This window comes from Vanessa cardui, chromosome 18 (genome assembly GCF_905220365.1).
Source record: "Vanessa cardui chromosome 18, ilVanCard2.1, whole genome shotgun sequence".
Taxonomy (NCBI): Eukaryota; Metazoa; Arthropoda; class Insecta; order Lepidoptera; family Nymphalidae; genus Vanessa; species Vanessa cardui.
In genome coordinates this window covers 7,164,659-7,188,226 of record NC_061140.1, presented here as the reverse complement: position 1 = coordinate 7,188,226, position 23,568 = coordinate 7,164,659, and the positions used below count along the sequence as shown (strand labels likewise).

General features: G+C 30.7%; 5 protein-coding genes across 5 annotated transcripts; 3 read left to right on the top strand and 2 right to left on the bottom strand.

Moving 5' to 3' along the window:
- Positions 1–423: 423 nt before the first annotated feature.
- LOC124537440 (ejaculatory bulb-specific protein 3-like) lies at positions 424–3,092 on the bottom strand. Its single transcript, XM_047114280.1, has 3 exons — positions 3,029–3,092; positions 2,413–2,593; positions 424–709 (listed from the first exon to the last, which is right to left on the bottom strand). The coding sequence occupies exons 2-3, from the start codon at positions 2,591–2,593 to the stop codon at positions 528–530; spliced, it is 363 nt and encodes a 120-aa protein (XP_046970236.1). The 5' UTR covers positions 3,029–3,092; the 3' UTR covers positions 424–527.
- A 3,466-nt stretch (positions 3,093–6,558) lies between these two features.
- LOC124537442 (allergen Tha p 1-like) lies at positions 6,559–9,098 on the top strand. The gene is made up of 3 exons (XM_047114281.1): positions 6,559–6,647; positions 7,360–7,537; positions 8,123–9,098. The coding sequence occupies exons 2-3, from the start codon at positions 7,366–7,368 to the stop codon at positions 8,275–8,277; spliced, it is 327 nt and encodes a 108-aa protein (XP_046970237.1). The 5' UTR covers positions 6,559–6,647; positions 7,360–7,365; the 3' UTR covers positions 8,278–9,098.
- A 2,970-nt stretch (positions 9,099–12,068) lies between these two features.
- On the top strand, positions 12,069–15,524 carry LOC124537429 (allergen Tha p 1-like). Its single transcript, XM_047114266.1, has 3 exons — positions 12,069–12,353; positions 12,978–13,179; positions 14,676–15,524. The coding sequence occupies exons 2-3, from the start codon at positions 12,984–12,986 to the stop codon at positions 14,861–14,863; spliced, it is 384 nt and encodes a 127-aa protein (XP_046970222.1). The 5' UTR covers positions 12,069–12,353; positions 12,978–12,983; the 3' UTR covers positions 14,864–15,524.
- LOC124537428 (allergen Tha p 1-like) lies at positions 15,021–21,240 on the top strand. The gene is made up of 2 exons (XM_047114265.1): positions 15,021–15,524; positions 20,923–21,240. Exons 1-2 carry the CDS (start codon positions 15,320–15,322, stop codon positions 21,102–21,104), a joined length of 387 nt encoding a protein of 128 aa, XP_046970221.1. The 5' UTR covers positions 15,021–15,319; the 3' UTR covers positions 21,105–21,240.
- On the bottom strand, positions 21,031–22,880 carry LOC124537423 (EF-hand domain-containing family member B-like). Its single transcript, XM_047114259.1, has one exon. It carries the CDS (start codon positions 22,827–22,829, stop codon positions 21,237–21,239), a length of 1,593 nt encoding a protein of 530 aa, XP_046970215.1. The 5' UTR covers positions 22,830–22,880; the 3' UTR covers positions 21,031–21,236.
- Positions 22,881–23,568: the final 688 nt, after the last annotated feature.

The window sequence follows — 23,568 nt, the reverse complement described above, 5'->3', positions numbered from 1 at the left end:
GTGTGTTTCGTTTGTGGGCTTGGCAGGAAAGGAAAGGAAAGCAGCCAGAATATTTTGGATGCAAATTCACAAAATTGTATCAACTCAAATAATCGCTAAACTTTCTCCTATACTAACTTAATTTTTTGCATTAAATCTGATTATCACTCTATTGACATGTATCGAAGAGTTATGAAAGTAATATTGTTATCTTTTGGTGGTTTGGTAAATGGGCCACCAACTACCATAGTTATTGGTTACATTACAAACTTTAAACAGTACTGATTAAAGTTTGATGTAAGGAATAACATCAGACCAACGTGCCACCAACGTTGGGTGTTTAGGTATTTGATATTACTTATGATATTGCTATAAGTGACATTGGTGCGTACGTATATATCTATGTTTACATAAGTATAATATGTAAAGGTTATAATTTGAGATGAAATTAATCAATTGTATAGTTTGCGTAATAATTTAATAGTTGTTAAGTCGTCACAATTTCGGAGCCAGGGCTAAACATTTCAATTGAATTAAATTAACAGATCTCATTCTGCTAATATATTTTTGATGTTGCCTTCGTATTCACCTTTAGGGTCGTATTTGTTCTTGATTTCCAATAACGCATCTTTCTTATTTTCAAATACCTCTTTCAATACTTTTTTAAAGTTTTCTCTTTGTATTTTTGTGCACTTCGCGCATCCATCCGACAAGACTTCCGGTAACATTTCTGAGAAAGAAATTAAAAATATATACATCTGTTTGTTTTATGTCCTTATGACTATGAATGCTTAAATCTTTAAAACTATCCAACGAATTTTTTAATAGATAGAGTGATTCGAGAAGTAGGTTTTTATATGTAATACATGGACAATTTCGTAAAGAAACACTGATAATTTTAGAAGTTTCGGGTCGCTAGTGTAAGATAAATCTAATGATTTTAAATAATATGTTTGAGATAAAAGCTTAATAAAATAAAATAGAGAAAAGTGATCTGTTCTTTAGAACTAATTATAAGATCGCCCTGACGGCGTGGCTATTTGATTTTATTTATTAAAAATATTGAATTTATTACTTTTTTTATAATTGTCATAGATCGCGATTATATCAAGCATATCATACTACACAACTCTTACTAACAGTTCTCAATCTCTAGCTGTCAGTAAAACATGATCAATATCAACCCCACCACGAAAAATGAAAAAGAAACTCTAGAAAACACGAATATCATACTTTGGAAATAACAAAACTATTCCAAAACTCTTTTTACCATTAAGAGTAGTATAAACGTAAAGAGATTGAATACATTACAAAAGATTAGAAGAAACTAACATGGTTATTCTTATTACTAAAGTTATTAATTTCGGGATATTTACCATGTTTTTTATTTCTATTTCACGAGACTGAACATGACATTCGTAAATAATGTCGAATATCGAGCTTCACCGAATAAAATTTAAATTTAATTAATAACTTTAGTAATACATTACAAAAGTTGAAGATATGAATTAATCGGATATAAACAGCTGTAACCCTAAAGATCCTCATCGTCTACCTTTTTATATCTATTATTTCAAGATAAATAAGATAATGAACAAAAAGACGAATAAATCTCGCTAATTACGTCAATTTATTTGTAAATTAAGAAACTCAGCTTAAAACCATTACCTTAAAAAGTTTAACTTTACATCGGTTATTTGTCAGCAAATTTGAATGTCATTATTTGTACGTATAAAAATCTAAGTAGAAATTTTAAAGATTATAATTCAAAACACACTCAATTTTTATATATAATTTATTCTATAGGAATAATTGATGAGGAAAATGAAGAAATAATAGCATCCTTGGTAGACACGGATGAGCCTCTGTTTATGTTGGGTATTTCTTGTATATATTGTGACAACTAATGAAATAAATATGTATAATCATTCTTAAACTTCTACACGAATAAATTATGGACTACACTAATAGTCTTAATACAAAACATCAAAAAAAAAAAAACATATCGTTCAAATATATATTTAAATTAAAAATGTGAAAATAATATTTCTCCCTGCTTCGTACTTACTTTGAACCCCATCGTTTAAGATAAATCGTTAAGTTACAGGCGGATGGACAAATATTTTATTATTATATATTTTACAGTTTTCTCTAGCAAACACTGACATTGAAGTAGGAAAAACCTTATCATACTTTTAATCCTTTGTTAGGCTTAATTTGTTAATAATATAAAATGTTACGATAGTCGAAGATATATGTATCTATATAGTATATTTTGTATTAAATATCATAATTACAATAAATGAGATGCCTGGCTAAAAAGGCTAATCCAATATACTTGCGCGTTTTGGTAAAGCATTTCGTTTAACAATATAGTTAAGCAAAACGACGTTGGTCGATATATTAGCTTCTCATACATAAAATGACTCTTACCTTTGTATTCTGATGAATACTCCGCAGTACATGGTCCTTTATCGAGGAAACAGTTTATATATGAGTTAAACAAGGCGTCATCTTTCAATATTTTATCGATATCGATTTTGTCGAATTTTTCATCGTAGCATTTTACACAGACCACAAGCAACGATAATGCTACAGCCACAAATTTCAACATCTGTAAAATAAGGTTATATAATAGAAATGTAAAAGGTATATTGGCTATACAATTATAAACACTTGATGTTATAAAATGAAGCGTTAAATAAAGCAATCAGAGCAATTAATTTTTACATCTGGCGAATAACAAAAAAATGTGAATTTAAATTTAGAACTAGTGTTCTAAATTTAAATTAACATTTTTTTGTATATTTCTGTCTTATTTTTTTGCTTTTATATTCATTATTTTATCTGTATCTTTATTCGATAAATATAAAATAATATAATACAAATATATCATCAACGGAATATATAAACTTATGCGAATTATAAATGATAAATACGAAAAAGTTTAGTTAATAAAATAAAATTAGTTAAACGTATATGACTGACTAATGTTATGTGCACTGAAAATATAAAATATTTGTGATAATAAAGAATAAAATAATATTACGTTTAAATAATCTTCAATTTCAGTTCCAACACTGTCAAAAACACAAACAAAACTTTACATGAAAATGTCGCATCATAGACGTTATATACAAAATTTTGCGGATAAGACCAATTTTGTTCAATTACGTTCCGTACAAAATGTATTTTAAATTATTTTCATTATAGTTATTTATCTATTAAAATAAAAATAAATTTGACCTCTATACCATTGTGGACAAATATCATTAATCATCGCAATCATTATAATTCGCTGAACTGCGCACTTCACAGAGCATTTGCACTTATTCATCATTAGTTCTACTCATATCCTTGATCTTGGTAAAGATTTTCTATAATTAGAATTTAATTTATAGCTCACTCGATGGAAAGTGATAACACCCATGGACATTCGCAACACCGAGGGGCTTGCAGGTGCATTATCGGCCTTTAAGAAAAAGTACCCTCTTTTCTTGAAGGTTCCTAAGTCGTATCGTTTCCTTCTGGTTTCACAGACTGGTGGTACGAGGCAGAAATTGTCTTAAAAATTGGATCAGAATAAAATTATTTTTCAGCTTTTGCTATACCCATCGTTGTGATGTAAGAACAGTATAGTTGAAGGCAGATAAAGGGGAACGGAAAACAAGTAAGTCAATTAGGAAGAGATTTTTTGGTATCATCAATGTTAGTCGATGCTCAATGTTTATTTGGAAGACCTGAATTTCTGCACCTACTTATACTCAATGAAAAGGTTCACATTCTTATCCTCCTCATTTCCCCCTTTCAAAAATACTTTTTCAGTCAGCGTCTCCGTCACAAGAATAATGCGGCAAATTTCAAGTCATTGGGACATATAGTTTCCTTATAGAACTGCCTTCAATTGACTTGTATTTCTAAATGTTAACCGGTGACGCATACTTCCAGAAAATAAGTCAGGTTTCTGGTAAGACTACACGATAATGATTATATTTCTAAATATACCTTTTATATTTTCGTATAGAACGACTTGACTATTAACTACAATATACATCCATTCAATATATGCCTTCAAAGGTAAGGCAGATATAAAATTCCTCTTCTATATATGAGTTTGTCATTGCCATGACGATTTACCTTTAAACCTAGGATTATACTTCTCTAACGATTTGAGTAATAGGCCTGTTCACCTTTTACACTAGGCCAGTCCATAATGTTTATTCAAACTCATCACTGCCTATCAGTTAACTCAAAATGTAAATACAAATCAATTACTTCAGTCACAGCTTTATAGCTGTATTTTATTAATTGCTTAAAATCTTTAAACTTTAGTTGAACTTTTGGTCATATTCTACATATAGCAAGTATATTCATAACATAGTATCTATACATAAACTTCAATGTTACTTAGTGGTAGGGCTTTGTGCAGGCCCGTCTGGATAGGTAACCTCGTATCAGATATTCTACCGGTGGTATGGTGGTATGCTGAATGGTGATACAGCAGTACTCATTATTGTTATATTCCGGTTTCCTAAGTCAGTGTAACAATATACATTAACAACTTTGATAAGGTTTGTGGTATATTGGTCATGTAAGCAATGGTTATATATTTATAATATTTGTGTATTTAGATGTAGTATAAGTATAATAATTTAGTATATATGTATTTATAATATTATAGATATTTATGTGAGCGTTATATATATTATATTATATTGAAATTGTTTCTGTTATATAATATTACTAAGAGTATCTAATGTTGCACTATTTATACCTGCTCTATAACACTATTTCTTACAGCTGTGGGTTGGCTGGAAAAAAATTCTTTTAGAAATAAGCCCGCCATTGTGAACAAAAATTTCATGTATAAAACTACGATGTATAATTTCTCAGTGCAATAAAGAGTATTAGTTATTATTTCTTAAATCGTCTGTGGGCGGAGGTGGTCTATTTGCTCGTCTGCCTACTTATATCATAAAAAAGGAAATAAAAATCTGAGTCACGCGTGGAGACCCTAATAATATAATTATTAGAGTCTCCACGCCTCCACTTCTTCAGACTGGAGGCCTTCTTTTGTGATGACAGGGCTTCCAGACCTTTAAATCCAACTGGTTAAAACTACCATATTATTGTGTTGATTGAATAGTCAGTTTTATATTTCGTGAATCAAAACTTACGAAAGCGATTTACTAATAGGTAATTAACGTAACGTAATAAAAAGGAATTCCATTGGAAGGCCCACATAAGCCAATCCAATTGAGAATTATCAATGTACGTATATATTATCTGCGTTATTATCAGGTAAGTATTTATATTTCTTATAACGTATCTCGAGACTAACTAACCTAACCTAACTAACTATGAGACTAAAGTGCGTTCTTCATCTTCAAATAAAATCAAATCAAATCAAAATATATCTATCTATCTATCATAGCTATCACCGGTTCGGAAAGTAGACTCTACCGGGAAGAACCTGCAAGAAACTCAGTAGTTACTCTTTTTTAACATTTAAAATTTAAAAATTTTAAATCTAATCCTAGTATAAATTATCTGATTTTATGGAATGACGTTTCATCAATCTCAATCGTAATAGAAAATCAAGTTATAAAATAAGAGGTATCAATGGAAATATCAACTAAGAATTAAAAATATAAACTCCGTTTAACCGTTATGATAATTTTCACTATCGTTATACTTGAAGTTCTACTTGACAAGCATTATGTAGTGGTGTATAAATAATTCTCAAAAATAACATTGATGATATTGATGCTATTTAGGAACTTAAAATTGTGACTTATTATAAAACAAGGCAAAAAAACCCGAGTTAGCGTGCTCTAAGAATATATTAAATAGGTATATTAACGTTCTTTTTTTATTAATTGTTATGAATAGTCTATGAATCTAAATATGTACATTTATTGTATTGGAAAGTGTACAACAAAATTTGTCCGTGGTTTAAGATCAACATTTCATTTTTATGGGCAGCTTATTACCAGTAGGACGGCGTACTTGTTTCTTAATTTGAAAACGAATATATTCTATACTACTCATTCGAATGAATTTAAATGTCCATCATATTTATTTGAAGGACGAATGATCAATTTTAGAAATGGTCTCGCAAATAACACATATGTAGTTTTTTATTTATATAAATAACTATTAGAAATGGACTTTACGACACACGTACTGTTACAGACTTTGTTTTGATCTACAGGTTTTTTAAATCTACATCTTTCTAAAACCAGCCTATATACATAGCCAGCAATATCCGTGTTAATTTACATAGAAAACGGTTTTTTGGTTAAAACACCATGATGGTTCAAACATTTTGTATAAAATACATACACAAATATTGCTCGTATAATGCTTTTCCTAGTAATGATAATCGTATCATAATACGTTAAATGGTTTAATAGAAATAAGCAGAAATACAGACAGAAAGTGATTTAGTTATATATTACAGATACTATAGACGACTCGATAGCAAATGTTGCATGTTTGTTGATTATTTTTCAATTTGCCACTTACGACACTTAAGGAAACACTAAAGCCTGCGAACAATGAAGTGTACAAAAGTTTCCACAATTAATTCCTGTTTCATATAATAATTACCATTTATAAGCGACCACCTCTTGAACCATCCAAGTTATTCGCTCTTCTTGTTCGAGGCGAGTAGACCATTTTTATTTCTTTATCTTATGTTTCTATGATTTTGGTCAATGGAATATAAAAAAAAAAACGAATTATATTCTTTTTTCAAATCTTTGCGAATTTAAAAGTCTTTAAAATTATATTCTGTTTACTTTTATGTCATTTTATATGTAGTTCTTGATGTATTCAGTGGCGTAGCTATCGTAGGACAAGGTGGTGCAGCGCACCAGGGCTCCGGAGTTCAGGGGGCCCTCTAAACTAATCCTTAAGCCTCTGAAGCTGGAAAATCACGACCGCACAAGAATTTTCTTTTTCTATATACCGGGGCCCTTCCTTACCTAGCTACGCCACTGGGTCTATTGAAATACTAAGATCATTGTTTATCTTTCACTATATCTATATATTCACTTGGTGGTAGGGCTTTGTGCAAGCCCGTCTGGGTAGGTACCACCCACTCATCAGTTATTCTACCGTCAAATAGCAGTACTCAGTATTGTTGTGTTCCGGTTTGAAGGGTGAGTGAGCCAGTGTAACTACAGGCACAAGGGACATACCACCACCACTTATTATCAGGTGGCCCATATGCTCGCCCGCCAACCTATAACATAAAAAAAAAATCTTAAGAAGTGTTTAACGATTAATTGGCTTATTATTTACGTCAATAATGTAATTGAATATCACATTCAATAAACAGTGACATGAAATTTCATTTTTATCTTTTATCTTCAGAAGTTCATGATGCGTGTGGTTATATTGTTACTTACGGTGGTAGCGGTTGCAATCGGCAACAAGTTCAATATCGAGGATTTGGATATAGAAAAGTTATTGAGCAATGAGGAAAAGAGTAAAGCAGCGTTTGCCTGCCTCATGGATCAGAAGCCTTGTGGAGAGATGCAGGGATTAAGAGGTAAAGTACCATTTATTTATATATACTACTAAAAATATTACGTTTCAAATCGAGAAGAATTTATCTATTATGCTTTATTTATTTAGTATATTTGTTCTCGGCTTTAATGGAAAATGTCTGATGCCGGAAGAGATGCCTTTAGCCGGCAGCCAACAGTCGGGGATATTTTCTAGCGGTACTTTTTTATACGGGATAAAAAAATATTTATACTGATATGATGAGTGCATAAGTCTGTATGTCTGATAATCTTCCACGGCCAAACTACTATACATCGAATATTATAAATACATCAAAACTTGGCATGAAGCAAAACTAGCAGAAAAATATTAATTCTGCTAAAACATATTAGACAAAATAATTGTAATCAATGCAGCTATTTACAGTACTATAAATAAAAACGAATTATTTTTTATATACATTTTAATAGAAATATATATTTTTTTAAACTGTTTCTCAATAAAAGAATTGAAATATCTGTTAATATTTTGCTATTTCGCGCCTGATAAAAACTTATTTTAGATTTTAACTGATGATAAATTGCTAAATTAAAATTTATTTTTAATGTAAATTGTTTTATCGTTTCAGATACAATACCCGAATTGATTAAAACTAAATGTGGTCAGTGTACTCCAAAACAGAAGCAGAAATTCGAACACATATCTAAAGTTCTCAGCGAAAAAAATTCAGAATACTTCAACGCTTTAGCGTTAAAATATTCGCCGTCAGCGCAATCAAATTGAGTACTCTAAAACGGTTCTATAATTCTGTGGGCTGGTAGTTAAAGGGGATGAGTACACTTTTCCGATAAGAATTTCAAAATGATTTAGAATAGTTTTTACTAACTACTATTTTTGGAATTTGACGGATAAATACAACTAGCATGCGTTATAATTTCAGGTAGTAAATATATTGGAATTCATGTAAATCATATAATATAAACAATATTACACATAAATACATGGCGAAACCAACATGTGTCCATCGTTTCTATTCTAATTACTAAAATATGGGTCAATGATGTTGGCCCTTTAAGTACCAGACCACGGAATTTACCAATGTTGATCATGAAAATAATGATTGTAAATTAACCTCATGATCAAAAAATTATAGAATTAAAAGTATAATTATGCTGTTTAGAATTACAATTGTTTTAATTAAAGTGCCAAGTATTAGAAAAAAATATAAGTTTACTTTTATTGTTTTGGGTTATTTAGTTTATTTATTTAAAAAAAATTATATTATATTAATCAGTTCAGTCGACTTACTGTAATTTGTCTAAAATTACACACCATGAAAGATTTGCTCTCGAAATATTTAAAGGATTTTTAGATTACTATATTACTATTTAGTATTTATATTTAATTTAAAAAGTGAAAGTTCGATTTATCTAAAAAACACATCAATTACAAATAAAGTTATTGATGACCCATTACCACGTGGTCCATGTGATGGTTTATTTTCTATTAATATTAAATTTATATGTATTTACGCCAATGATAACTTTATATACTTATTAAGCGATTTTATATAGAATATTACAAAATAAACTATTATAAAAATATCTAAGCTCTTTTACTTAATTGGGTTGACAAATGGATAGGTGGTCAGTGGATTTTAAATTCATACAAACGAATGAATAGATCGATAGTTTCATTTAAATTAACACAAGTGCTTTAGCTACTAACTTTGGGATCAGAGTAATGTATATGGTGTTGTCCAATATTATTGCAAGAGATCGTGTTAATAATGAAACACTCTTTATTTTAACTTAGTTGTAAAATGCATATGGAATTGACGTAGGAGCGGAATGATTAAAGTAAGGTTGTGTAGATGCTGGGATAAACTGAGTGCAATGGTGGATTGGTGGATAGATAGGTAATTAGTTTTTAATAATTGCTGTGCAAGATGGCTAACATTGCAGAGCGTCATTCTAGTCTGGTGCTTACATTAATTAGAAAACAGATATTTTCGAAAAAAAATTAGTGATGACATGAATATTATCTTTGCTACTGCTTAGGATTTTGCTTTTAGATATATTAGTCCAAAAAAATGTAGTAAAGCAATATTAAATAGATTAAGAGTTCTAATAGTGAATATAAATATGTAATTGTTTAGATAGTGAATATATATAAATTTTCTCATATCTATATACATAGTTAGGCTTTTAAGGTTGTCCGACGGATTACCGAAGGATGAATTCTCTGTTAGGAAACAAAAACTAAGCCAGCGAAGCTGTAAATAAACCGTATTAGAAGTGGCCGTATAATATACACTGTTTCAAATTTCAATAGGGAACAAAAATGTTAAAAATTATAAAGGAAGGGCCACTGTAAGGTTTATATTTGATATAATGTTGTTTTTAACAATAATTACGAGTTAAAGTAACTTGAAACGGAACGTATTTCAAAACACTAATTAGCGTTCAGTGACGTCACTCCTGTAATGACTACTTATTTGAAGTTATAGTTGTTAAAAAAAGTCAATATTCAAACGAAAATTAATTGCATATTTCGAATAAAAATGGAAGTTCTTAGTTTCCTCTTTTCAGCTTGAAACCTTTTTTTTAACCTTAACCTTTTCTCAGTTCTGTGTCACAAGGTCCAATCAAAAACCATTTATTTGAAGTAGATGAACGCATTGCACGAGCCATACGTCAATTCGTTTTTTTTTTCGGAGTGTTGAATAGTCTGTTTTAGATTTTTACAAAAAAGTATCTCAAAAATCGGGGAAAAAGTATGAAAGCCAGTGAGGAAAAGTACGCGCAATGGGCGAGTGACAGACAGGAGTGACGTCATACGAAATAATCAAACGAAAGATCCGTTTTCGCTCAAAAATTTAAAATGACATTTTGAAATTCCTTTTTTTGCAGTAAATTAGAATGTTTTGGATTTTTATTATTAAAATAAAGTAAAAAATATAAAAAAGTGTATCTTCCCAATTCCGTTTTAAAAATATACTTGGGCTGTTCCCACAAGGTTAAAGTTAAACAATTTTTTTATCTCTATGTCGTCTTGCATTTTATTAAACCTTATAAAACCGTTAGAATATTAGGTGTCAGAAGTTTTTTTTTGGTCTTTCCATAGTTTGTGTGTAACACTAATCCATACATATATAAAATTGGAGTGTCTGTTTGTAATATTATATTAACAGCCTTTTACTAAATGCATATATTATAAACACGTTACATTAATCAAAATTAAATTCAAAATAATCAAAGGCGCACGAAGTCGCGGGCTCAGCTGGAATTAAATATAAATATAAAACATGCAAACGTACAAATGTTCGCGGCAACTAAGTAGTAATCTAGAAACTATAAGTCTATGTGAAAGTTTGTGCTAATTGGCTAAGTAAAGTTAACATAATGGGAACAAATAAATTATTAAACAAACCGGTCTTCGCTCTTAACAATGACGCAGTATTAAAAACGATTATTATAGAAAAATCAAGTATAATTATTTTATGTTGATAGTAAAACTTGCTCAGTAAATTATCTCAAATGAGAAAACAAAAATATTCATTTTAATTAATGTACCTATTAGAATGACAGTTTTACGTTCTGTGTTGACTGGCGTACGATTATGTAAAATTTGTATGTTTACGATCTTGCATTATTCAGAAAGAAGTAATTTGTTATGTCTTCTTTGAGAATAAATAATTGTATGTATGTATTTAAGGCTATACTTTATAAGAGTCAAATCATCCAAAGCACTATTCCATTCCATCCATGTCTATTTTCTTTCAAAGACATTATAAATGTACGACTATTATTATTTTTTGAAAAAAAGGTTATAAACATTTTTATTGCTTCCTTTCACGTTTCCAGAGTAATTGCAAAAGTTGAGTTTCGAGAATTTTACCATTAACATATTTCCTTAGAACGGATCAGATCTTCTTGCTCGACTCAAGAGCAGGAAATATTTAAATAAATGGTTTACTTGTACGATCCAAATACTCGTGACAAACCCAGACCTTTCTTGCCTTACTTGTGACCAATATCAAAATATTAAATAAAATAATAGCGAAAACAAAAATGATGAAAATGAATACAACTTTTAAAATTAAACATTTTAACAATTTAAATTAACTTAAAGCGAAGATAAAATATGACTCGATTCGTGACTGACAATGCTAAAATCGAATAAGTCAAATTAAGGTCACAAAAAATACGTGTACGTGTATATACTTCAACCATCTTGATATTTGTTTAAAAAAAGGTATAACAAAAAAACGTCGAATTTTATTTTGGGGGTAATGACATTGAGAACCTGTTTAACATTCGGATATATATCGTACATTAGAGCAACTTCAAAAATTATGTTACAAGGACATCATCTCTTCTTTCTCTATGACTAAACTTAAGCAAGACTTAACCTACATAGTAGAATAACTAAAATTTTTACCAAAAATATTTAAGAGTAAAATTAAAAAAAAGAAATCTTTTTAGTAGTCATTTTGAACTTGAAATATTTTGTCGTTACCAGTTATAAAACAGTGAAGAACTAAAAAAAACAATTGCAACGTTTTACTAAATAACGATAAAATGAAATGTAATAAAACAACAAAATACAAGGACAAAGCAGTTGCAGGCGCAGCGAATAACACTACATTTTGTTGATTCAGTTTAACGTTTCGCCCTTCCGCTCGTTACTTTCTTCAATTCCGGGCAAGGTATATTTTGTATGCGTTCCGTTACATCGACCTCTTCCTCAGCCTGGGACTGGTTTGGAGAAATGTTAGCACCCCACTCGTCACGAGCCACACCGACTCTGGCCGCCGCAACCGAAGGACTTACCAACTTTCTTACTTTCATCCAACAGTGAGTACTTCAATTTGATTTGACTATTTTTACTTAGAAAGTATTTCGCCAGTACGAAAGCGCTAACCGGGTTATTATTGTGATGTTCTTCGTATTTAAAACGTTACATCTAAAACTGTATTTTAATCAGATACCGTTGTTTATGTTATTGTGATTAGTTGTGTCATGTATAACGATGCAGTCATTTCAAGATTTTTTTATCGTTGTTTATTTATTACCCTTTGGTATTTCTAAACAATGTTGATTGCCCCTGGATGTTTTATAATATAGATGTCTTTTTTTGTAAAAATATCTTGTATAAAACTATTAGTTGATTTAATTGTACTTATTAATAACTTGTTTTTATTAATATATAATCGTTTTGAATTATTTTATTTTTAATATTTCTCGTCCAATGAAAACAACGTATTATATAATAACATAAGCTGATCATAAATATAAAACATACGTCAAACATCAACAGTAAAAAAAAATTTTTTTTTAAATTGTAAAATTTTGTAAATAGTTATTAACATGTTGAATAAAGTTAATAATCGAAAAATGCTTTTAATTAAAGTTTTAAACTAGGTTTACTTAAAGTAATATATTGAATGATTTCTCAAATAATTGTTTCTGTTCTACCAGGGAAACATGAAGTACTGGGTGCTTAGTTTATGTGCGCTAACGGTGGTGGCAACCTGCATGGCACAGCAATACCAACAGTTCGTGAATCGTTACGACAACTTTAATGCTGACTCCATAATACAGAACGAGAGAATCCTGCTCGCATATTACAAGTGCGTCATGGAAAAAGGTCCTTGTACCAAGGATGGCAAGAACTTCAAACGTTAGTATCATTACATCCGCAGTAGGTATACATTTTTTCCTTATTTATCGGTTAGGATATTGCGTTTTACATCTTACATTGTTGCCATTTATAAATAATTTATTTTTATGCTTATAACCGTATCATTTAAAGTTTAGTGCTTATATTTACAAATATTAAAAATGAGTTAGATTCGCTAAATAATAATAAATAAAATAGATTAAAAAAATTAAATAACCATCTTTCTTTACAGACAGTAGAGTAGGGCCAAAAAATAATCAATCAATTTTAATTATTCAAGTAATTTTAATAATACAAATGATAAAAAGACGTAAAATATATTAGGGTTACGTTGAAGTTAGCTTATAAACTATGTTGCATTAATAAATAATAATATAAGTACAAATTATTAAACATAAAAAAATATATTCGCATTTTATACAATGTATAATATATACTTAAATTTAAAATACTAGTAATATTGGGCGTAAATAAAATTACATAAAAACTGTTTATCTTAAATTATAGTAGGTACTAAGCGTCGTTTAAGTTAAAATATCTATGCGAAAATTTTATTTAACTGGCGATAAGAAATAATCACGAAAATATCCTAACTCCGCGGTAAAAAGGGCAATATTCAATTTAAGGTAGAAGTTAATTTATAAGTAACTAAATTACAATTAAAATATAATACAAAAAAAAGCAAAAACAAAAATGGCCAAAGAAAAAAATAAAATTTCTTCATGAACAAATGTTTCTTTTAAAATAAATTAAATGCGAATAAATTAATATTAAAAGTAAGACACAAGCACGTGCTATTCACGCTTGTCACGATTTAAAAAGGGTAAAACTAAAATGTTATGCTACAACTTTCTCCGAAATGCGTAGCATCTTGTATGACCAATACTATTCGTAAATTGTCTTAGTAGTTATTTCAGTTAGGCAAAAACCTCCTCATTTATTATTTATGTCTATGTGTGTGATACTGTCCGGTGTTTGATAATATGAAGGATGACGTTAAAAGAAGGCGCCTTAAAAATTCGCAATATCATTACCAAATAAAGTGCCCAAGTAACAACTGCGTCTTTTTTAAACATCTTTTCTTTGATTTTATCAATCAGCTTTCTATATTCATTTATCCATATTATTTTTAACCTATTCATTATTACATTATTATAATTTTTTAACAATTTATATTTGTCGAGATGGCCCAGTGGTTAGAACGCGTGCATTTTAACCGATGGTTGCGGGTTCAAACCCAGGCAAGCACCGTTGTTTCATGTGCTTAATTTGTCTTTATAATTCATCTCGTGCTCAGCGGTGAAGGAAAACATCGTGAGGAAACCTGCATGTGACAAATTTCATAGAAATTCTGCCACATGTGCATTCCACCAACCCGCATTGGAACAGCGTGGTGGAATATGTTCCACACCTTCTCCTCAAAGGGAGAGGAGGCCTTTAGCCCAGCTGTGGGAAATTTACAGGCTGTTACTTTACTTTTACTTTTATATTTTCAGGTGTATTACCAGAAACATTGACAACAGCATGCGGCCGTTGTTCTCCCCAACAAAAGACTGTCGTTCGCAAGCTGCTCCTCGGAATTAGAGCTAAGAGTGAACCCCGATTCCTTGAACTTCTCGACAAATATGATCCGACTCAAGCAAACAGGGAGGCGCTTTATGGTTTTTTAGTAACGGGAAATTAGAAATAAATTTAATTTAAGTATTGTTAAGTGAATTAGAAGTGTCAAATAATTGCATTTAAAATCAAAAGTAGGCTAGAGAGTGCCTTAAAAGAAGAGCTTGTCATACCCTAATCTGTACCTAACTGTTTTGGAAATATATGCCCAAAAAATTTAATTGTAACAGTAAATATTTATGCATATTATCGAGCAAATTATAAAATTTTAAGTTTCGATCCAAAAATAGTCTTATATAAAGCAAAAACAAATGTAATATTCCTAGAGCTTGAGGATAATTGATCAACATAATCTTGAATAGTAATTTTATTGTTGTAATGCTATGCCACAGTGACAAGGACATATTGGCTGGACCAATAATTAACACATATATGCATTCTGCTTGCCTTTCCGAGAATTACTATAAATTACAGTAATATATAAGCAGGATCGATCTAGTTCTAATCGTATTGATTGTAACGCATGCGTAAGGAACAGTACCTTTATGCAAATATGAAGTTTATAATTTTGCTTTTATCCCTTACCGCCTATGTCTTAGCGGAAGATAAATACCCTGATGAGGAAATTGACCTCTCTGAAGTTTTGGGCAATGACAGACTTATAACTTCATATGCTAAGTGTTTAGTAAATAAAGGACCATGTACTCCGGAAGTCAAAAAACTTAAAGGTAAGAATATATAGAACATTTTATTTACTAAATATCTTTAAGTTTTTTATAGACCATAACTAAATTAAATAACGTGTATTTTTATCAATTAAACTTAAGTATAACTTATTTCATATTCCTGTTTTTTTTTTTATATTCCTTTAACGACTGACGAAAGGTTTCCAAACAAACCCATCCTTGAGAATGACGTTTTTCTGCCATTTTCCAAATTTCATTAAAATTGTCATCATCGAATTTTTCCCCAACATTTTCGAGTATTTTTCTTATTGAAGCAGAGTCCCGTTTAGCGTACATGTCACGATGACTAACTCCTAATAATGTAAAAATACTTGGAATTAAACAAGCCCTCATATCTGACTCTTCTGGAAGGTAAAATCTATCAGCCTTACAAAAACCAGCTGGTGTTATCGGATAATCCTTTTCAAAGTATCTTCCTGTTGGAACACCAGCCCTGTACTGTTTTTCTGGCATTTCTCTATCATATTTTCCTAGTTCACTATAAGTTGTGGTAAAATCAATAAGCCTTTCCGATGAATCATGTATCTTCGGGAGGTCAGGAAGAGGTTCCCTATAGTTAATAATACGAATGAATGTTTTATAATCAATTCGAGATCCATCAAATCCATCCCAAATTTGTAAAAGTGGTTCAATCAAAGCGGGATTACATCTTATGTATCTAATTTTACATTGATCGTAAATAACTTGTTTTTCCATCCAACCACTTTTGGAGTCGTCTAAGTATTTTAAATTAAGATAAAAAGTTTTAAAAAATGGACCATCAAAACGCTTAGATAAACTGTTACGTAAACTATTTAAGTATCCTAGACACTTGATTAATGATTCTTTATAAGAGTTCATTTCACAAGTCCTTAAAAATTCGGGTAGATCATTTAGATAAGATTCAACTTTTCCAAAAGCAAATCCTTCTGGTACGCAATTAATATTTTTATTTGGTGCTAGTGCGACTCCAACTTTAGGAATTGTAGTCTCTTGAAAGTAAGCCTGTTTTTCGCTAATCGGTGCTTTTAAACCATTTCCTAGGATCAATTTATTATAAACAAGACAGTGTTTTACTGTAACATCTGAAAGACTTTTTTTCCCGAAAGTAATATTAGGGTTGAATGAGCAGCAATAGTTGCGAGTAGTTTGATAACCAGGTTTTTTAGAAGCTGCCGTATCCGGTACTGTATCCACTGGAGCGATAACTTCATTGAAATTGTGCAATTGCTTATTCTTTTTACCAAGTGTTGTCTCATATATCTTAAATCCTTTGGGAAGGTAAGGTACGGGGTCACGGAACTTACCAACTGGTTTATTCCAATAGGAATTATAAACTGTATTTTTGAAATCTTCATCTAAAGTTTGAAATTTCGTTTTAACCGGTGGGTTTATAACTTTAGCTCCTTCACTGAAAATACCGGCATTTCTCATATCTTGTATTTTGGGCTTCCTCATCGTCTTACGTACAGTTGTAGCTGAAGGCTTTATAGCGTCTCCTATAAGTGCGTCAACCGTATCTTGTAACGTATAACTTTTTAGAATGTCTCCAACAGTTTGTTCTAGTGGCGCTGGCAAACCAGCGGCACAAATCTTAGTATCGCGTTCAACAAACATTCCTACATTACCTTTACCGCCACTACTCTTACTAGTGACTGCTGAAGCCATTTTGCTGTATAAGAAATGTAGAAACGTTTTAACTGTTGCTTCTTCGTGCCTTACAAAATATAAGCACAATAAATCTTAAACGTCAGATTTATTTTCATCTACTGTTGATGTTTTATTTTTTTTTAATTCAATAAAAGGTGCATCAAAATGAGATGTTATATGTATCATGAATATAAAGTTTAAGCTCGTAAATTGTATTACTTGCTAGGTATCAGAGAGCTTAAGAGATATACGTTATCCTATATAAGATTTTAAATTAACATGGTTATTCTTATTATTAAAATTATTAATTTCGGACATTTATCATGTTTTTTATTTTTGTTCAGTGGAACTCGATATTTCGATATTATCTACAAATGTTTTGTTCACGAGAGTCGTGAGTATAATTTATCCTTTTATCCGCGTTACGTTAAAGGTCCTTGTTCTCAAATAAAAATTAATCCCCTTAGTTAAAATCAAACGTATAACGCCTGAAGATTGTCCAATACTATGACCATACTATAATAATGGCAGCCTCAGTTTAGGTATAATATCGTCCTATATACTTTAGGACTTAAATACATAATATGTTAGGTATAAGGTATAATTGAATCAAATCGACGGAAACCAATTATGTATACAGAAGAAAATTGCCGGTCATATTAATCACTGGTATTAATAATAAGATACAAAAACAACATATGAATATATATGTAAATGCTACCATAACGATATTATATGGTCATATATATGGTATAGGGTTTTTTTATTTGAAAAATAACCCTTATTAATTGTATTAATTTCAGATGATATTTCAATATGTATACTTGACATTTACATTAAATTGAAAATTTTGAGAGGTGTAAAGATTTTTCAAATATACACTGACAGGATCAGCATTATATTGTATTATATCAATTTCTAAAAATAAGCAAATATGTAAATAGACACCAAATAAATTACTATTAATCTATTGATTTATAGTTAAGTTTACTTTTACTTTAGTATAAAAAAATAAATTACAACTACGAATACATTCGTGTCCTAATGATTTAAACCTATTGATTATGAAATATTACATTCTGCTTCACTGCTATTAATAACTAAAACATATGAAAATTAGCCAAAATAAATTTTTTGGCAAATAATTAAATATTCATTCTAGTATAATTTGAAACATGCAGAGATACATATAAACGATTGATGTATCAACTGTGTACTAGTTCAATTGAAATTACATATATTAAGAGCCTGTATATTTTCAACCGACTTCCAAAAGGAGGAGGTTATCAATTCGTCTGTATTTTTTTTTTTTTTTTTTTTTTTATGTTTGTTACCTCATAACTTTTCACTGGGTGGACCGATTTTGATAATTTTTTTTTTGTTTGAAAGGTAGTGCTTCCCGTGGGGTCCCATTTTTTTTATTTTTTTTTCCGATGATGGTATCCATGTGAAAACGACATAAGTCTTAAATTTGCATTATGTATATGCGCGACAAATAGGTGAATAACTGAAAATCACGTTAACCAATTTTGATAATTCTTTTTTTATTATAAAATATATACTTCAAGAGCAATTTGGTGAAAGTTTGGTAAGGTTCTGAGCACAGGATCCATGTCAAAGTAACGGAACGGAAGGGAACGGAACAATTCTGAGGAGCACGTTAGCGATACTCGGTCGAATCTTTTATTTATAGGTTATTTGGATATTTGAGTCACCTTCCGTAATGTGGTTATGTTTATGTAATTATCATAGTCGAATATTATAATCAACTAGCTACCCACCCCGGCTTCGCACGGGTGCAATACTGATACTAAATATACTACAGAATTTGTTTATATACGACATCACATCGCAAACTTCTAAAATTATCAGTGTTTCTTTACTATATTGTTCATGTATTATATACACAAACCTTCCCCTTGAATCACACTATCTTTTAAAAAAAACCGCATCAAAATCCGTTGCGTAGATTTAAAGATATAGGGACAGAGAAAGCGACTTTGTTTTATACTATGTAGTGATGGAACTCCTATACGGCTCGCAGTTAGGGTGCGATATGGGGCAGAATTTCTTACTATCTTTAATCAAATTTTGTGTATGTGATATAGTTGGTCTTTTTCAAAGCTATTTTGCTGAGTTCGATTACAGCTCTTTCGAGGGATCCTTGTAGTTTACGCCGCGTGACGTATTAAATCCGCATTTTCGAAAGTCTATTTTTGCTTTATTCGCAAGTTTCCTTTGAAATTGTCCTCGAAGTAGTTTCTGACTCATATAAACGGAACGCTTAATCTATCCATATTAAAAAAAATTAGTTAGTCAACATCAGCTTCACTTAAAATCAGAAAATAAATAAAATTTTAACAAAAAGAAAAACCGACTTCAAACAAAACACTATTTTAAAACAAATGAATATGCACGAAAAAGTAATAAAAATAATTGCGTATTCAACATATTTTTTAGAGTCTTCCTAAGTTAAATGAAATGAAAAATATTAGACTACTTAAAAGTCGATTAACGATTATATCATGTAGTTATAATTATTGTTATATTTGGAGTCGGTGTCAGCCAATAAAACCCTACAGTATATCTATCAAAAAACAATACGAGAATACTTTAACAAATATGTTTTTTACAAATTAGCTTTTACACAATAATATACTGGATCAATCAAGGGGCTCGTATCGCTTCTTTTTTTGATTGTTGGGGCAAGGGCACCGTGGCTGACACCGGCTCCAAATATACCAATAACTATAACTACATGATATAATCGTTAATCGACTTTTAAGTAGTCTAATATTTTTCATTTCATTTAACTTAGGAAGACTCTAAAAAATATGTTGAATACGCAATTATTTTTATTACTTTTTCGTGCATATTCATTTGTTTTAAAATAGTGTTTTGTTTGAAGTCGATTTTTCTTTTTGTTAAAATTTTTCCATTGCTAAGGCCACCTCTCCCTCACAGGAGAATGTTTGGAGTATATTCTACCAAGCTGCTCTATTGCGGGTTGGTGGATATATATGTGGCAGAATTTCATTGAAATTACACAAATTCGGGTTTCCTCACGATGCTTTCCTTTACCTTAAAACACGAATTGAATCATTGTATAAAAATAAAGCGCATGAAATTCAACGATTCTTGCCTAGGCTCGAACCCGCCGAACGGGTTCGGCCATCACGGCCCAAATATAATCAGCGCCACTGCATAGATTTATATACATAATCAATACAAAAACAGTAAATACTAGCAGGTAAGTAAAGGCTCATCTAAGACCTCCCCTCTTTTTGTAGATATGGTTGGAAGCTTATTCCACCTCACCTTTAATGAGGGTTAATGGAATGACAGATTTATGTGTTCTTATCATGGAACCATAAGTTTTATTTATACTTCTTTTCTAACAGGTATCGTTTAAACAGTGATAAGACTTTTTGGCGCATATTATTTGTTTATATTTTATGCGTTTAGGCTTAAATTCTAAGTAAACTATTTGAATTACAAGCACAAAAGACATAACAGCTTAGATCCTGTAAGTGGTTACGCATCAACAGTGTGAAAAGCATTTTACATTTGATTGAGTATCTGTGACCGCTTGCCAATTACTCGTAGCGAATCATGTACTCATTCATTGCCATGATTTTCATTATAATATATAAATATAAGAAATGTTGTGATTTATACAGTTTTTATTTTATTTTATGTCGAAAATATTTTAAACATAATAATGATATTAATTGTTATATTTTGTTCTCAGATAAACTACCAGAAGCTTTGGAAACACGCTGTGCAAAATGTACCGATAAGCAGAAGCAAATGGGACGGCAATTGGTTAACGAGGTGAAAACCAAACATCCTGAAATCTGGAAGGAGCTCGTATCTCACTATGATCCCCAAGGAAAATACAAAGAAGCATTCGCAGAATTCCTTAAGTCGTAAATTTAAAATACGATCTAATTAAACCAATCAACAAAAATTATAAATAATTTTATACAAAAACTGTATTTTTTTTTTTCCAAAATTTTTAACTTTTAATAAATATTTCAATAAATATAATTTTCTTATTCATACTCAATCTTGTTTGTTTTTATTAGTGTTATCATTACTTGAGGAATAGTTTTCCAATGCTCGCCGGAACGTTTCATAGCAAACCCATCCCTTCGAGTGGTAAGTTTTAGCCTCTTCCCAAACAGCGTTGAATTTTTCTTCTGGTAAAGATTCACCAGCGGCTTCGAAAACTTTTCTAATAGCATTTGGCTCACGTTTTGCATACATATCTCTATGATTAACATGAAACAAAGTTAATATACTAGGACTAAGACAAGATTTCATATCAGATTCATGAGGCAGACATGTTCGATCAGCTCTACAGCAATTTTCTGGTGTTATCGGATAATCCAAATCGAAATAACGACCTGATGGTACACCCGCCATTAATTTATCGTCTATCTCCTTTCCAGGTTTAACCATATCAGTATACGTAGTGTTAAAATAGAGACAATCCAATGGTATGTCTGACATTTTAGGAATATCTGGTAAAGGTTGTTTATAATTAAGCACATGTACAAATGTTTTATATTTGATCTTAGAGCCGTCAAATGCTTTCCACACAAAAAGCAAAGGTTCAATTAAAGAAGTATCGAACCTAATTAATCTGAAAGCACATGCATTATATACAACATCCTTATCAAGCCAATCACATTTTAATGTATCAAAATACTTTAGATTTAAATAAAAGCCTCGGAAAAATGTAGGGAGGAAACGTTTGGATAAGTATTTTCGGAGAGAATTGAGATGCCCTAAGCATTTTCGGTAAAATTGTACATCCGGACACATTTTGCAAAACGTCAAGCACTCTATAAGGTTGTCGGGAGGTTTTAATTTTCCAAAGGTATAACCATCTGGTACATTGCTAATATTATCATTAGGAGCTAACACAGTGCCGATTCTCGGTTGAGTCATATCTTGAAAATTAGATTGTAATGTATTTACAACCGTTTTCCCGCTATTTCCGAGTATGATTCTGTCATCAGTAAGGCAACACCTCGCGTACGTGCCACGTTTGTCAACAAAGGTTCTATGACCAAATGTCAAGTCTGGGTCGAAGGCGGGTACACAATAATTACGAGTCGATTGAACACCACATTCCTTTGATTTCTGTCTATCACCACTTTGTATAGGCTCCTTGGGCATTATAACATCATATAAACGGCCGTGAAATTCAGTTTTCTTACCAAATGTTGTATTTAATGTATCAAAGCCTTCTGGTAACATTGGCACTGGATCACTGACTTTTCCAAGAGATTTTTTCCAATAAGAAGCATATGGCGTATCTTTAAAATCATCTACTAAAGTTTGAAATTTTGATTTTATTGGTGGATTTATTAGATCTGCAACTTGTCCAAATGGTCCAGCAAAACGTTTATCAAGTGGTATTGGATACCGTAATGGTGGTGCTGGTCTTGGTTTCTTAGGGGGAATGATAGCATCGCTAATGAGAGCATCAACCTCATCTTTCAATAAATAGTGTTGTAGAGAGTCTGCGACGAAATCATTTGGTTGGGCTGTTGGTATTCCAGCAGCACAAATATTACGATCTCTTTCAATGTACATACCCACATTACCCTTTCCCCCAGACGTAGTCTTGCGGCAATCTATTGGCATATCGATAAAGTTTCTAAAAACTAAAATATAAATAAAAACATCAGTATAACAAACGTAATACCAAAGATTGAATTGACATTTGTATTTTGTCAACTATCACAATAAATTTTTTGTGAGTAAAATAAATGAATACGAAAATATGAATACTTTTTTACGAATTCAAAAGACTACATAATATCTATTCAGCTTAAAAAATATTTACATATTTTATAAATACTTTCAATATCATAAACAGGCTATTTACCCGATTTTAAGAAATAAAATGTTATATTTATTTTCTAACTCCAAAAAAGCCATACGAAAACGTTATTATCCATTTCTGTTTATGAGTCAAAAGTTACAATCTACTACATTATTTACATACGCTCATCGTAATTTGTTTTTGTGTGTTGTGCAACCTCTAAACGCTTGCATGATTTCAAAGATTGCCGGTTGAATGTAATGTATACTTATCTAATAATAGTCCCTTCATCTTTATAAATACTTGACGGAATTCAATGTTTTCTTTAGTCATTCTAATATTTTAAGCCATAACGTGAAATTCAGGTAATATCTTAAGAACTTTTTAATTATATACCCATCGAAAGTTTCGTAGTGAAGTATGTTTAATTGTTACAATTTTGACAACTGATTTGAAATTGGAGAGGGAACAGTTCAGTATTAGGTGTTAGTGAAAATGGATATGACATGCTCATCAATTAATATTTAGAAGTGCTGAACTAGTGAGAGTACTTCTTTA